This window comes from Nicotiana tomentosiformis, chromosome 12 (genome assembly GCF_000390325.3).
Source record: "Nicotiana tomentosiformis chromosome 12, ASM39032v3, whole genome shotgun sequence".
NCBI classification, from domain to species: Eukaryota; Viridiplantae; Streptophyta; class Magnoliopsida; order Solanales; family Solanaceae; genus Nicotiana; species Nicotiana tomentosiformis.
This window is the reverse complement of record NC_090823.1, coordinates 21,365,646-21,382,770: the sequence shown is the minus strand read 5'-3', so window position 1 is coordinate 21,382,770 and position 17,125 is coordinate 21,365,646. Positions and strand designations below refer to the sequence as shown.

Sequence of the window (17,125 nt, the reverse complement as noted above, 5' to 3'; positions counted from 1 at the left end):
GCCAGTGCAATTCCTTTTCCTCAAGGAAAATGAGTTTCCTTCATCGTCCTGTGTCCATTTTATTTCTTTTCTTATTTTCTAATTTAATATGAATATTTTCCCAACCCATGTCAATTAAAAATGGGCCGGGTACGGGTCATTTGTAGTCTTACGGTTGACAGGCCCATTGTAACTGAAAGCTGGGCCTACCCAATTTTCACCAGCAACCAACCACCTTTGCGTCAGATCTAAAGATAATCAGCGTCGTCTTCACTCTTCTCAAACAAAAACTCATAACGAATTCATAGCCCAAAAGAGAAGGAAAAGAAAAACAGAAGAAATATATTTATGTATTCAGAATAGAATAGAATTGAGATTCAATACAGATTTTTTTTTCTTGCGATTCAAATATAGAATTCGAAAGGTATATGAATCGTTCATTTAATTTAATTTAATTTCCTGTATTTCAATCTTTTGAATTAGGGCTATTTTGATAGTTTATCTGAATTTTTGATTTTCTTACAGTTCGATTGTTGAAGGGTAATGGTGTTAAAAGAGCATTAACTAAAAGAATTGCAGCTGTATCGGATCGGATCGGATGGACAAGAATAAGAGCCGAACCGATCTGCTCGCTGCCGGTCGAAAAAAGGTAACCATTTCCGTACTCTTTTTTATTTTGCACAGTTTTAAAACACTAGATGGGTTTTTACCATTTGACTAAGCCTTGGTGGGCACTGGGCAGCGTGATTCGGTACCTGGGCTGATGGGAGGCGAAGATACCTAGTGAAATAGCCGGTGTGTTCATGCCAGCTGCTAAGCTGTAAAAAGCACTAGGTGGATTTTCCCATCTACCTTGCGGGCTCGGGCACAATTACCTGGTATGCTGATGGGACGTAGCACATACCAGGTGGAATAGTCAAGCAGCGCATGAGCTGGATTGGACACTACCGTCATAAGAATGTGTGTTGCTAAGCGGTAAAGACGCTAGCTTCGCATCTGCCCCTTGGACAAAGTTTCCCGGTACCTGTGCTTGTGGGAGGTAGCAAGTAACCTGATGTAATAGTTGAGTTGTGTTCAAGATGGCTCGGACACCATCGCCATTAAAAGAGTTGTTTGTCTAAGCTGTATAATTGCAGTTGTAAAATATATAAAATTAGAGAAATCAGAGAAGTATAGCCAATCCTAAGCCTAGATAATAGATGAGGATTTAGTTGTACTTGAAATAGTCTAATGATGATGAATCTTCTTAATACCTATGTTGCTTGTACTCTCCGAAAATGTCGCCAGGTGCGTGTTGGATCTTCCAAATGTAGTGTATTTTTGGAGGATCCGAAACGGGTGCGGCGTCATTTTGGAGAGTCCGCGCAACATAGCTTAATACGGAATTCTGACACCTGCTCGTGATGTATAGAGGAAAATGCGGAATTTGGAATGAAAGAAATAAGAGAATATTCCAGGATGTTGAAACAATTTTAAATTGCATCAATTTCTTTTTCAAACTTCATATATTATTTTGGTGTAAAGAGGAGATAACTACACGTCCAGATCATTGAGATAGTAGATGACTGTGGGTAAATTTATGTATCGATTTTTAACACCTACTTGGTGTGAGATGGATGCACACCAGGTTAGATAGGATTATGAATGAGGTTATTCGCGACAAGGTGGGTGTGGCCCCCTATTGAGGACAAGATGCGGGAAGCGCGACTTAGGTGGTTTGGTCATGTGAGGAGGAGTAGCACAGACGCCCCAGTGAGGAGGAGGAAGCGAAGCTGTCTACGAAGCTTTGCTTCTCCCCCTGTAGTCGTAATACTCGGCTTGTCGCTACTTTGATTCAAAAGGTAACCGACGGTTCCCGACTTTCTCCGCTTTCCGCAACCGTAACCACTTGTCATTCCGATTACTTCATCCATAAACCTTTTTTTTATTTCAAAATAGCGATACGCTCTAAAAAAGTAAAGGAGAAGCTTCCATTCTAGAAGCTACCGCTTCCCGCCTCCCTCGGGGTGAGAAGTTCCCTTCCCTTTTCTAAAATGCCTGAGTGGTCTGCTCAGCAAACGTACAAAGTGGACCGCAGTTTGGCTGACCCTCTTCTTCCCATTCGGGTTGGGTTGACCCAGAAGTACAGTAAGAAGGAATGGACCCCTATTGAGGACAAGATGCGGGAAGCGCGGCTTAGGTGGTTTGGTCATGTGAGGAGGAGTAGCACAGACGCCCCAGTGAGGAGGTGTGAGAGGTTGATATTGGAGGGCCTACAGAGAGGTAGAGGTAGGCCGAAGAAGAAGTGGGGAGAGGTGATTAGGCAAGCCTTGCCGCAGCTTCAACTGACCGAGGACATGACCCTTGATAGGAAGGTGTGGAGGTCGAGGATTAGGGTAGTAGGGTAGGTAGTCTAGAGTGTTCATAACAGTAGTATTCGTACGCAGCCTCGCTTTCTGTTGATAGTAGATTTTTATGACTAATCGTTATTTTCTTTCATTGTTGATTACCTTACTATCTTGTTGTTTTTATTCTGTTTTTATATGACTTTTTGGTGCCATCCCTTATTGTCTATATTTTCATTAATGTGGTGCTTATGCTTTCCTGAGCCGATGGTCTATTGGAAACAACATCTCTATCCTCACAAGGTAGGGGTATAGTCTGCGTACACACTACTCTCTCCAGACCCCACGGTGTGGGATAATATTGGGTATGTTGTTGTTGTTGTTGTATTTGTTTTATCCCCAAAAGAGAAAAAAGCAAAAGTTGAAAAGCATAGGTACTAGATACATCACTCCATAAGGGAACATGACCGTAAATCTGAGCTATTCACCTCCTGAGTGAAGATAGGAAATCTCTGGGCTATTCCAACTCTTTGAGCAAAAGTTGAAAAGCAATAGTGTGTTTGCTGCTTATAATGTTTTTATTTAATTCTTCCCAAAAAAGAAATACTTTAAGCAGCGAACACTTAAGGCTTATATCTACTATACGCTCGTCCCAGCATGCTTTTCAAGCATAATACTTTAATCAAAACGTTATATATCTCTTGCTTTATGAATAAAAAAAAATACATCTCTTGCTTTATGCTAGTTATGAAAAATTGGGCTATAAGTAGGGTTATCAACCTTAAAAGCTCTTGAACACTTTTTACTCCTAACTGCACTATCCACACGATAATTTCTATAATTTGTTGAAACTACAAGAGAATTGGGGATTTTATCATTTTTTTAAATGGAGAATTGGGGATATGATCATTATGAGTGGTAATATAGGATTGCCCTAAAATTCTGCTAAATTATTCTTAATCCTTACTAAACCCAACAATAATTATGAGTTGATCTCGAAGCTAGGAAAACTCATGATGCAACTCAACCCAATCTCACAAGATTAGAGTTTAACGTTTGTATCTCGCCGATCAAAGAAGAAAAATATCTTACTTTCGAGTCTTGAAGAATCATGATCTTGATTCGGTTCACCCTAATATTCTTTTCCTTCTTTCCATGGACTGCTAAGAGTTGTCAAAAATCTTTAATACACATTAGGGTTGAAGCTTATATAGTTACAGTGTAAAAACACAAGAAAATATCGAAAATATCGCACCGGCATGGGATTTACAGTGGTGCTTTAATTCTCACGTGCGCTGTAACCCTCCGCTTTGCATGCCCAACTACCCTTGTTTTACCGCATCACCATACACTTCTTCGGGATGAGGTAGCCTTGTTTACTTCGGCCATATAGTCTCAGCACTCTCTTCTTCCGGGACTTGTTTTGTGGTGTGAGGCATTACAAGCTAATAAAGTTTGTTTGGTATGTTCTTTTATTTATCAAGATAATTTAATGAAATATTTATGGTCTCTCTGTGTGTATGTAAACTGATTTGAAAAAGAAAATTATGTCTACATAATTTTGGAAGATTTCACATGTTCATGGGTGACTCAATGTGTTATAGGACTTATGACACTCATGTCTTGTGCATGTGCTAGTATTGGAGGAAACTCAGACTAAAAAGATTTTATGGCTTTCATATGTATGATCTCTTTCGTAAATTAAATCTATTCCGATTTATTCAGATTTAATTAATGTGATATTCTTATGTTTACCAGCTTCAACAATTTAGACAGAAGAAAGACGGTAAAGGTGGTAAATCAAGTAACGCCAGTAAATCTGGCAGTGATGTTACTCCAGATCTTGTTAACGTGACGGCAAAGTCAGATCAGGTTCCTGATGAAGAAAAACCACTTCACAGAGGTGATGGTACTCCTACTTCCTCGGAGTCACTTACCAGAAAGGATGTCTCAGTAACACATGCTGAAGCTCCTCCTCTTGATGAGTCGCTCAACGTTGAAACAGTTGAAATGATATCAGCCAGTGGCAAGCTGGTAAAAGAGGATGCTGGTGAACCTGAAGCTTCTTTGGATTCAGATTCTGGTGATCGGGATATTGTTGGTTCATCTTCAATTTCTGAACATGCTAATGCCAAAATGGTAATCGAAGATGTAACAGACGCTTATTTGGAAGCTCCCAGAATTCTTGCTTCTGATGTTTCCGCTAAAAGTTCCACAACGGATGTTCCTGTTGATTTCTCATCTTATTCCAGTGCTGATGAAGCAGTTGCTCACCAAGTAGAAGTGGAAAGGCCGCATGTATCGGAGCAGGTATCAGATGTAGGTTGTGCCTTCTCTCTTGACATCCATGCCCTTTGCATGTCATATATCCAATTGCGTGTATTTGCCTATAATGAAAGTCTCATTGTTGCTGGGTAGGGACAATGCAGGAATCACATAATTCAGGTTCGAAGCAAGTTGATTCAAGCAGTGAGGTAGAGATTGAAGGAGACAAGAAGCTCCCTTTGAACGAATCAACTGAGACTTCTATTAGCCAGACAGCCACTCTAGTGGGAGATGAGGGCAATGAGGAAACAAAAGCTGAATACATTCAAGTCAGCGAGCCAAATAATGTTCTATCAGCTGTTTTAGCAACTCAAAATGCAGAAATAGCTGAGGACAGTGGTAGGCATCCAACTACTCTTGATTCTTTACCTGAATGGATGAACTCTCTTTAATAATTTCTCAAATGGTAGGTCATCAGATGGAAGATGCAGCTTCTGGTTTGCACGAGGAAGAAAAACTAGAAAGGCCTTCGAGTGCCGGTGAATATGAAAATTACAGGGATAATATTCAAATTTCTGACTCCATAGATATTGTTTCTGGGGATTCTGTAAAAAATAAAATGGTGAACATCTCATCGAGGTCAGATGAAAGTTATATTAGCTTGTATCAGCTGGCGGAGGTGGTACGAGACCTTGATGAAGATGGCTTTAGGTTCTTGCTCACGTGCAGAGAATCAGCTCCAAATGCACCTTCTTCGAAGCTTTTTGACGATTTTGAGAAGCTCAAAGAACAGCTATACCTAGCAAGTCTTGTAAAAGATGTCTCTTGTTTGCAGCTAGCTGAAGAGTCAGAACTTCAGATGGAACTCAGTCGTCAACATCATACATTGACTGATCAAATATCTGCGGCCAAAGCTTCATTGAATGACCTTGGAGAGAAGAATGATATCCTTGCTGATCAGCTTGCGCAGTTGAGAACTGAATTTCAATTGATTGTATCTGAAAGGGATGGCTTCCAAAAGCAGGTTCACGTTTCTAAAGGTGAGGTTGGAGAACTTTCTGAAAGAATAAATGAATTGCAGACTAATTTGGAAACATCACTTGGTGAAAATGCAAGTCTGTCTTCTGAGATGGTTGACTGCAGGAATTTGGTGGCAACTTTACAGGTTCGAAATGAGAGCTTAATAGGAAGCCTTAATTTGTTATCTGAAGAGAATAAGAAGCTTTTGGAGGAGAAGGAGAATCTTGTTTTTGAGAATGAAAAACTGAGAACAGAGCTAGCACAGTCTAAAACTTTGTTCGGATCACTGCAGTTGGAAAATGCAGAGTTGTCAGAGAATTTCACTTCTTTGAGTGAGGAGAAAAGGAAACTTGATGGAGAGAAGGAGCACCTACTCAGTGAGAATGAGAAACTGCTCACTCAAATGTCGGATCACAAAAATGTTGTGGAAGCTCTTCAGGTTGAGAACAAGAATGTAAATGAGACCTTGATATCTGTAAAAGAAGCAAAAAAACAGCTTCAGGAGGAAAACCAGTCTTTGCTCAGTAAAACTGAGAAACTAGGGTTGGAATTTAAGGAGTCCAAGTCTCTAGCTGAAGCTCTGCAGATGGAAGTGGCCGAAGCAAAAGGGCATTTGATGGAAGAGAGAAACAAGCTTGAGAAGCAGAATAAGTATTTTCTCTCTGAGTCTGAGAAACAGTCATTTCAGTTGGCAGAATATAAGAACTCGTGCAATAAGGCGGAAGATGACCTGAAAGACTCAACTCTGCGTATTGAACAACTAACCGAGAAGAACATGCATCTGAAGAGAAGCTTGGAGTTGTTTGAAGCGATGAAGACAGAGTCACCTAACCAAAGTAGCTTTGCATATCAATCTAGGGAAGCTGGACCTCAACTTGAAGTTTCTTGCCAGTCTAGCTCTGCACCCGCAAATCTGATTGATGATGATGGTTCAAAATGGTTTGGAGTTATGAAAAGACACGAGGAGGAGGCAGAGAGAGTACTTGAAAAACTTGAGAAAGCAATTGGAGATATGCACTCTCAGTCAGCTTCTATGAGTAGGTCATCTGGTAAAGCGGTTTCACCTGGTGTGTCAAAACTTATTCAAGCTTTTGAGCCAAAGGACCATGATGACGAGCACCACCCAGAGGAGCTTCAGTCATTTGAAAATCAAACAGATGGAGATCCCTATGTGCTAATTCAAGGGCTAACAAAAACATTAAGAGCGTTGCTGAAAGATTTGGTGTTGGAAGCTGGCAACGGCTACCAATTTCTTGAGGGAGAGAAGAGCTGCAAAACAGCTGCTGTGGTTGCTGCTGAAGAACTCATGGCCAAATGCCAGTCTCTGAATGAACATATTGATCTTTTGGAAGGAGCAAACATTGAGCTAATGGTTTTCAATGAATCTTTAGGGGGATGTTTCTGGAATGCTAAAGAAAAGGAGGGAGAAATTAGGGTCCTAAATGAAGCTTTGCGCAAGCAAGAAGTCGCCGCAAAATCTGAGAACAATAAGTTAAAGGGGAATCTTAGCAGCTATCAGGAAAAACTATCTATTTTGCAAAATCAGCTGGGTGAAATGCGTGAAAGCTGCAAAGAGATGGGTTCTGATATCTCTAATCAGGTAGAAGTTCTTTATAGGGAAGTTGCTGACAGAGGATCAATACTTCGAGAAGAATGGAACTCTACAATTGATCAGGTTTTTCAGACACTTCGGAGGCTAGATTTGTCTGTTGAGACTGTTGGCTCCTCTTTGCCGTCAAGAATAGACCATGGTCTAGGGTGCATAAACTTAAGTAGCCGTACTGCTGCATCTATCGATGCTGCCATCAATGTGATTGAGGCATTGCAGGATCAAGTTGAAGCTTCTCGCCATGAGTCAATGAGTACCTCCCGTGAAGTCAATGAGAAGTTAGACTTCTTGCAAGTTGAAAATGAAAGGTCTGCCAGTCTTATGCATAAGATTTATAGTAAGCTCAAGAAACTTGTGAATGAAACGCCAGGGCATCTACAAGAAGCTGAAGTTGACGATCCTAAGAAATCAGTAGATCTTTCTCATCCTGGTGCTTTTGATTCCGTACTGGAGCAGTTGCAAAGGTTTCTTGATGAGAAAGCACAAGTTGAATTTGTAAATGGAAAGCTGAAGTCTGAGTTGATGGCCAGGACAAATGATTTTGAAGAACTGAGCAAAAGATCCCTTGAATCCGATTCTATTTTAAAGATGGTTCAAGTGGTTGAAGGAGTCATTGCTTTGGATAGCTTTGAAACCAACGTTAATGACCCAGTATCCTGTCTAGAGTCCCTAATCTCTCTCCTAGTTCAGAAGTGTAAAGAGGCAACTGAACATGCGAGGTTGTCCAGGATGGAATATGCTTCCAAGGAAGCACAAGTGATTGATCTGCAGGGACAAATGGATCACTTGAGCTTGTTACTTGTTCAATGTGAAAATGAAGTTGCTGTCCTTAGGGAAAGTTTGAAGAGAGCTGAGGAAGAGGTTGTAGCTATTGGTTCGCAATATCAAGAGAAAGTTGCTGATATTGAACAGTCTGAGCAGCGGGTGTCAGCTCTAAGAGAGAAGCTTGGCATAGCAGTCACCAAAGGCAAAGGTTTGATTGTGCAGCGTGACAGTCTTAAACAATCTCTTGCAGACACATCCTCTGAACTGCAGAAATGCTCTGAGGAGTTGCAATTGAAAGATGCAAGGCTTCAGGAAGTTGAAATGAAACTCAAGACCTATTCGGAGGCAGGTGAGCGCATGGAAGCTTTGGAATCTGAACTCTCATACATTCGCAACTCTGCTACTGCATTAAGGGAGTCATTCCTTCTCAAAGACTCTGTTCTTCAGAGAGTAGAGGAGATTTTAGAAGATTTGGAGCTCCCGGAGCATTTCCATTCAAAGGATATCATTGAAAAAGTTGATTGGTTGGCAAAGTCAGTTACTGGGAACTCTTTGCATCTGGCTGAATGGGATCAGAAGAGCTCTATTGGAGGATCATACTCTGATGCTGGATATGCACTCACTGATGGATGGAAAGAGGCGGCACAGTCAAACTTGGGATCTTCCGAAGACCTTAGAAGAAGATTTGAGGAGCTCCAGGGCAAGTTTTATGGGTTGGCAGAACAAAATGAGATGCTTGAACAATCCTTGATGGAAAGAAACAACCTTGTTCAGAAGTGGGAAGAGATCTTGGACGGGATAGATATACCTTCACACTTGAGATCTATGGAGCCAGAAGATCGGATTGGTTGGTTAATGCTTGCGTTTTCAGAAACTCAAAACCAGTACAACTCTCTCCAACAAAAGTATGATAATTTTGAATCATTATTTGCATCAGCAAGCGCTGAACTGGAAGAATCACGCAGAAAAATATCTGAGCTTGAGAATGCATATCAATTGGTTGTCAGTGAGAAAGAGTTGCTTTTGAAGAATTTGGAGTTTCTTAACTTTGATTATGAGGAAATGTCAAGGAAAACTGCCCAATCTGACATAACTAATGATGATTTGCGGAGCAGAGTAGGTGACTTGCAGAAGAAACTGAACGAAATGCTTGGAGCAGAGGAGCGTATTCATCATCTTGAAGGTGAAATAAGAAGATTAGGAGATATGGTCAAAGATGTCCTTCCGAATTCTGAGACAGATGATGCGTTATTTAGCTCTGGTAGCACTGAAGCTTTGGAACAGCTACTTAGGAAGCTTATAGAGAAGTATACCGCTCTTTCTTTACCTTCTGAGTCCGAGTCAACACATGAGCATGTTGATAAAGGGGCTGATCTCTCTCATGAAGAAAAGAGAGAGAGTAATGTCAGGTGTGCTGAAGATGCAGATGGAGGTGCTCTCAGCAGAAAATTGGAGGATGCTCTCAGCGACTTGTTGTCCTTGAAGGAGGAGAGGGAGAATATTGTGTTGACTAATCAATCATTGGTTCGTGAACTTGAAGAATTAGGTATCAAAAATAAAGAACTGCAAGATCTACTCAGTCAGGAGGAACAGAAGTCATCTTCTTTAAGAGAAAAATTGAATGTTGCAGTTAGGAAAGGCAAGTCCTTGGTGCAACATCGGGACAGCTTGAAGCAATTAATTGAAGAGTTGAATGGTGAAGTGGAGCGCTTAAAATCTGAGATCAAGTTGCAGGAAAATGCTATTTCAGACTATGAACAAAAGAAAAAAGATTTATCTGTATTCCAGGAGAGGATAAAGACCGTAGAATCTGAGAGCTCAATCCTGAGAGATCAATTGGCAGAAAAAGACTGTACCTTGAGCATGATTTTGAGTGCTCTGGATGATGTTAATGTTGGGTCTAACATTGGTGATCCTGTCGAGAAGCTAAAAACTGTTGGGCAATTATGCCATGATTTGCAGTCAGCTCTTACTTCTTCCGAACATGAAGCAAAAAAATCTAAAAGAGCAGCTGAGCTACTTCTTGCAGAGTTAAATGAGGTGCAAGAAAGAAATGATGGGCTACAAGAGGAGCTAACAAAGTCTCAGAGTGAACTCTTTGAACTGTCCAAGCAAAAAGAATCTGCTGAAGTTGCCAAACATGAGGCTCTTGCACATTTAGAAAAGCTATCTTTTGCTCACTCAGAAGAAAGAAAGAACCAATTAGCTGAAATCACGATGCTAAAATCTGGTGTGGATCGGCTAAGGGAGGATCTATTTGTATTTGACCATTTGCTCAATGATGTTCTATCCATGGATTTGGAGACTATGCGCAATCTCGGTTCTAGTATGAAAGTATGCCTAGAACCAACTGATCAAAATCACTTTTCTCTACATGTGACTGATGCTTCAAGTGGCCTTAACTTTGCAGAAACGGAAAACAAGGTACCACAGTTTTAAGTCATTTCATGTCACTTGTCTTATTTTGAATGCTTATAAATTTCTTTGGGGCTGAGCAATATCAACTATCAAGTCTATCACTTTCCAGTTGTTCCATGAATAAGCTAGCAAAAGATTATCAAGAAAATAGCTTACTTCTTTCTGCGGGTTGATTTGAAGATTTTTCATTTTTTTGGAAAGTTTAAAAATTTCCAATCAGCTTTTTAACCTAGTTTATATGATGATGTGGCATCTTTGAATAGTTAGGAATTTCGATAATCTAATTAAGGCTGATTAAAGGTGGATTTCCTCTTAACATTGATTCTGGGCTGGGAACATACATTGTAGGACATGCTTCACTATTTGAAGTTTGCTAAGGTAGTTGATCTCCAAATATTTTGGTGAAGGAAAAAAAGATTCTTATTTTTTGTGGGACAAGGAAAGGAAATACATTATTTCGTCACACTTTTCTAATCTCCCTTGCAATTAGTATAGAAAAATAAGGAGAAAATGACTAGTATAAGGTCCAGAATCTCTTCCTATATGTCTGAGAAATTTACCAGACATATATTAGTAAATCTTGTTAGCGTCAGACCTTGTGAAATTCACTGGTACTGATACATAGCAGTTTTTGTTGATTTTGTACCAGTGTGTTCCCTTCTGATCTTGTAGTACCAGATGACTCTTCTGTATTACACATTTCCTGCTTCCATAGTTTGTTCTCATTGCTTTCTATTGTGCTTTTCATCCTCATCTGTCATTCTCTCCTTAAAGAATATTCTAGGTTTTCACAGATCTTTTTCAACTTTTTGTTTCAATATATATTCCTCCTCCAAATGCTTAGATGATGGAGAACTGAAAGGACTATTGAAGTAAGAATGTTTGTGTACTTGCTGCAGGTTTTCAATAAAGAAATTGGTTCTATCAACGTAAAGTTAAACAGGCATTCCCATTTATTGCATGAAGAAACTGCCCATATATCTGAGATATTAAGAACCATACATGAAGAAATATCCTACCATAAGCAGCACTCAAATTCGTTGAAGACAGACGTGATGCGGTTAGAATCTATTCAAAAGGAGAAAGATGCAGAATTGTTTACTGTGCAAAGATACAATGCTATGCTTTATGAAGCTTGTACCACTTTGGTCATGGAAATTGAAAGCAGAAAATCCGAATTGGCTGGAAACAGCTTAGCTACTGGAGCTTCCAAAATCAATTCAGTGTATCGAAGTTTAGCTGAAGGAAATGATTTAGCTGAGAAGACTGACCAGTTTTCTGAGGAAGGTATTAGGTCAGTAATAGAGAAATTATTCATGGCTGTGAAAGATATTATGAGTCTGCAAAGTGATACTGCTGAAGTTGGCCAAAAGGATATGAGAGCTGCTATATTAAATCTTCAGAAAGAACTTCAGGAGAAGGATATACAGAGAGAAAAAATATGTGCAGAACTTGTTAGTCAGATTAAGGAAGCTGAATCTGTTTCAAAGAGTTATTCACAAGAGCTTCAAATAGCAAAATCTCAGATGAATGATTTACACAGGAAGGTGGACCTGATGGAGGAGGAGCGAGATTCTCTGGCACACAGGATAAAAGAACTGCAAGATCAGGAGTCCAGCTTTGCTGACTTACAGTTAAGAGTTAAAGCACTTGAAGACATGCTAGCTGCAAAGGAACAAGGTGATTTTATTGAGCTCAATTTCCAGCATTTGAAATTTTGAACTTAATTCTTTTGTTTGTTATCAGCTTTAAACCAAACTCTGACTTCTAGAAGTATTTTCTATTTTGTATGACTATAGAAAATGAGGCACTGATGCAAGCACTCGATGAGGAGGAGGCCCAAATGGAAGACATGACAAACAAGATTGAAGAAATGGAGAGAGTCCTACTTCAAAAAAATAAAGATATGGAGAACCTTGAAGTTTCCCGCGGGAAGACTATGAAGAAGCTTTCTGTTACAGTAAGCAAATTTGATGAACTTCATCAACTCTCTGAAAGCCTTTTGTCTGAGGTTGAGAATCTTCAGTCACAATTACAAGAGCGAGATACAGAGATTTCTTTCTTGAGGCAAGAAGTTACAAGATGCACTAATGATGCAATAGCTTCTGCTCAGATGGGTAGCAAAAGAAATACTGATGAAATCCGTGACTTTTTGTCATGGGTTGACAAAATGATTTCCCGAGTCCAGACGCATGATATGAATTATGATGATGCAAAAATTAGCCAGATCCATGAATATAAGGAAATGTTAGAGAAGCAGGTCGTGTCTGTGGTATCTGAGCTGGAGGATCTGCGTGCACTGGCACAGACGAGAGATTTAATGTTGAAAGTTGAAAAAGATAAAGTAGAACAGCTGGTTAGGAAAGAAGAATTTCTTGAGAACTCTTTGCGTGACAAGGAATCTCAATTAACCATGCTTCGAGGGGCCAGTGACATGGGGCAACTAGTAAATTCTACGTCGGAAATTATAGAGATAGAGCCAGTGGTATGTCATTTCATTTATTTCGTTCTATTTCATCAATTTTATTTTTTGGTTCCATCAAGCTGCCTAACTGTTTTATAATTGATAATATTACATATCAGCCAATTAAAGTGAAGCATATTAAAAGATTTATTTGTTGTGTAGATACTTGTCTTCAAAATCTGAATATGCTTGATTACTCTTCCTTATTCTCCATCTAGTAATTAACTAAAACTACGACAAAGATCCAGCATATCAGTAGTACAAGAATTAGCAAGTGATTTGTTTCATATTATCATCATATACCTATTGGATGAGCTCTTGTACTTTGAACAAAATCATCTATTCTATTGTCAGTCTTGTACAGACACCTTAGAGGGAACATTAGCTTTTGATATGAACTAGGTCAAACTGGAAGCAGGTAGGATTTACATTAAATTAGATAAGCCAAAGGGATTTACATATCAGTGAACTGGAAATTTAAAGTTCATATCCGCAATGAGGTGAAATGTAGGACATGAAAAGTACAAATGCCAAATGCTGCAATATTTTGTGGCTCTCCGTTACCAAGATTTCCTGAAAGAACTGATTCAGGGGAATGTACGTACCTTTCCAAAAAAAAAAAAAAGGATCCTGGGAAATTTCTGGGAAAAGCTAGCAAAAGGAGGAATAGGTGCTCTTGAGAAAAAAGAAAGATGCTAAAAGGTGTGGGATATATTAGAATGAGAGCATGTCTGCCGATGATTCTCAATAACTAAACAGACTGCCGTTGTCCTCCTTTGGTGGAAGGAGAACGTGGGAAGGATGTGCTAATAAATGAATTTCTGAAGATGCTTATTGAGTCTGCTCTCCACATCATTCTGTTCTAAGTATATATGTACTTCATGACAATCTTTACTAAAGTTTGAGTTCTGGAGGAAAACAATAAAGTCACTTCCGACTTAAAAAAAAAAAGAATCACTTCCCAGGAAATCTGGAGCTCTATATTTGATGTGAGAGTTTCCGGAGATCTTCTTCTTGAGGGAAATTTTTGTTTGGATTATTGTGTCTAGAGAAAAGTTTTAGAAAACAAATGTGTATAGATTGGTTCTTTTGGAGACAGGAAACTGTAACAATCCTCTACTATGTAAAAATATGGACCATTGCTTCAGTGATCCTAAAGAAATACTAATATAGACTAGTATTGATATTTTAACATCAAACAATATTACAAAACTTAAGGAAAAGATAAATAGTTATTTTGCATTTTTGGACAATAGCAGAAGATGGAAGGGATCATTAATGAAGTATATATTTAAAAACAAGTTGAAAAAGTGAGGATCAAAATGATAACCTTTAAAAGTTTGGGGGCTGTTTTTGAAGTTTTGTTTGGGTTTGGTTTGATACACAACAAAGACACTCGGTTTCTGACTCTCTGTTTTTCCTCTTATCCATTGATGCGGATGGTCTAACTCATCATCGGTTAGAATCTGTATGTTCTACTCTGGGTTTTAACTGGATTTGGGCAACATTTGAACACAGATTCTATTATCAGCCTTTCACATGTCCAAGTCTCTCTTTTTAAGGATGGCTTCATTATATACATATGTAAACATTTTTGAGTTTTGATTTCAGAACGAATGAGTACACATTCTTGGATGACGGTAGTGGTAGTAATGATTATCTAGTAGTGCTTGGCTAATATGGATTATTATGTGTGACAGTGACCTTGAGTTTAATCGCTGGTATTTACAGGATTTCTATCAATATAATATAAGAGCAAAAGGAAGTTGAAATGTATTTCAAAAGTTTATGATGGTAGAGGAAGTTAATTTTTTCAGATTCAAGATGTTGAGTACTAATTTAATATCACCAAGCTATGGACCTGTAGTAAGAGTGTGCTTAGTATAGAAAACCAGTCTGAATTGGAATATGATAATAGCATGCTATGGATTAGCCCTGAAAGGTATTTGTATTTCATCTCTATAATATCTTTAGTATTATGTGGCTAAGCATCATGTTCTTGCAGCTATACTTCTTGGCATTATTGTTGTTTTTTTGATCGGTGTACTTATTGGCACTATTTTCTTCTGCTCTTCAAATGCAGGCCAACAAAAGGGTAATGCCTGGAACTGTTGCATCTCAAGTTCGCAGTTTGCGCAAAACTAATAATGACCAAGTAGCTGTTGCTATAGATGTGGATCCTGAGAGTGGGAAACTAGAAGATGAAGATGATGATAAGGGTAATGACTTCTATTGCTAGTATATTTGAAGAATCAACATTGAAGTGTGATTGTTTGATAACATTCTTTTTGATTGGTAAACATGTTTACTGTATTCTATTATCTTGTTACTCCGGTTATATAGTAAGTTGACTCCAATATTGATTCTAATGTCAAATGGTTGGAGGTTGAGCTTACTTTCACTGTGGTTGTGGAAGGCGGCTTTGTTAGGCTGTGGCATAACGCATGAAGGTTTTTTCAAACATCATATCTTCGTATAACATTTTTTCTGCTCTTATATAATCTCGATGGTTTCGCTTCTTTAACCTTGCGTTTCATGCTTTGTCAGATGTCTCTTTTATTTTGCTTATTCTCATTCTTGATGGGCACTAGATTGAGTTTTCCTGATGATAGATAATCTTAGAAAGACATTATGTTGTTAAGAAAGTACTCCGATGATTGGTTGACAACTAAATTCCTTTCTTTTCTCTTTTCTTTCCTTTCCTTTTTTCTTCTGGGTGGTATGTCACAGTAGGTCACAGGGTGTGGAAGAGGGTATTTTTTTTTTTTTTTCATTTGTATATATGTGGTTGTAGAGCTTTCTGTTAGAATCTTTGTTTGTATTGAAGATGAAATCCCTAGATTAGTGCTAAATTTACCTGTTTTGTCTTAGTTACATTCATTCCCGAAGTCTTCTTCCCCTTATACCTTTTGAAGGGTGGTTTGGTTGGTATTCACCTCTTCAGACTGCTGATAACACCTTTCTTTCCTCTCAGCTCATGGTTTCAAGTCGCTAACGACATCAAGGATTGTCCCACGGTTTACAAGACCCATAACTGACATGATAGATGGTCTATGGTATGACAAATTTCATCCCTTGCTTTCATTTTCTATGCATTTGAAATTTTTGTTATCTAACAAAAGCCATATTGTGTCTGAATTCTAGGGTATCTTGTGATCGGACATTAATGCGGCAGCCTGTTCTACGGCTTAGTGTGATCATCTATTGGTTTGTGTTGCATGCTCTTCTTGCGACATTTGCAGTATGAGAAGAATCGGTCAGTTCTCTCATCTCGTCTCCCCTCCTTTTGTTTTCTGTTGTGCCTTGCTCCTAGTATTGGGTTGTCTTTACAGCTTTCTTCTTGCTGTATGTGGAGAATTAAGTCGCCTAAATAAAATGATAATAAGATCCTCATTATTTTAACTTTGAATTTGAAGAGACTGGAGTTTAGGAATCTTGGAATGCAATTATCGACTGCCTTGTTTTACTAATCTCTTTCCAATAGTGAGAAATTGAACACCTAACATGCCTTAATTTCTTATCGAGTGATGAAATACAGTTTGCTAATTGTTTCCATACTCTGCAGGCCCGTTGTCTGATTTTCTCACTGTGATTAGTTGTGGAGTCACGGGCAAAGATAGTGCACTGATGTCTTCACAATTTTCTGTAAATCATCCAAGTTAGTTTGGCTAGATTTTGGCTGATAATTCATTATTTTGCTCAACCAGGAATTTGTGATTTGTTATGTTTTTTTGTGAATCACGTTCTTGGTTGTATTCATATAGGCAATCCATAGCAGTGTATCCAAATATGAGATTTCATAGCAGTAGGGGCACATGGATGGAAAAATTAGATTAGTGACATCACAATCAAAGATGTGTAACCCATTTGTTAACAGTTTATCTTAATAAGAAATGTGTAGGTTGCTTCTTGTACTACAGCATTGTTTTTTGTCCTTTAGGTTTTAGGTTTGGGTGCAGCCACATACAGGAGAAATTGAGCATAAAAATGTTGGAATTGACCTCTGTTAACATGAGTTCGATTTTGGTGGGGATTATATTATGATGAAATGGGAAATTATGTGAAGTGTACGACTTTTCTTGTCCTTATATTTTACATTCATTAAATGTTTCATGTGAGTGATCATACTGTTTAGTTGTTTAAAAGACATTCTTGGATGGGCAGAAACTTTGCAGCACTGAATTAGATGTATGTAAATCTGGATCTTCATATTGTACAGTACTACTGACCATCTATTTACATTCTCCTGTCTGCTACAAAATTTTAATGCTGTTAATCTCC

The 17,125-nt window shown here is 38.7% G+C and overlaps 1 protein-coding gene across 6 annotated transcripts; it reads left to right on the top strand.

Moving 5' to 3' along the window:
- The first annotated feature begins 244 nt into the window (after positions 1 to 244).
- LOC104120843 (trans-Golgi network-localized SYP41-interacting protein 1) lies at positions 245 to 16,758 on the top strand. 6 transcript variants are annotated; one of them, XM_009632696.4, is made up of 11 exons: positions 245 to 403; positions 505 to 628; positions 4,062 to 4,613; positions 4,733 to 4,967; positions 5,039 to 10,386; positions 11,280 to 12,060; positions 12,180 to 12,865; positions 14,928 to 15,063; positions 15,819 to 15,900; positions 15,989 to 16,100; positions 16,410 to 16,758. In XM_009632696.4, exons 2-10 carry the CDS (start codon positions 578 to 580, stop codon positions 16,089 to 16,091), a joined length of 7,974 nt encoding a protein of 2,657 aa, XP_009630991.1. In that variant the 5' UTR covers positions 245 to 403; positions 505 to 577; the 3' UTR covers positions 16,092 to 16,100; positions 16,410 to 16,758. The 6 variants fall into 6 exon arrangements, with proteins under 6 accessions (XP_009630991.1, XP_009630990.1, XP_070048313.1 ...); XM_009632695.4 differs by having other exon boundaries at positions 4,062 to 4,622; XM_070192212.1 differs by having other exon boundaries at positions 4,062 to 4,622; positions 4,703 to 4,967.
- The last annotated feature ends 367 nt before the right edge of the window (positions 16,759 to 17,125 follow it).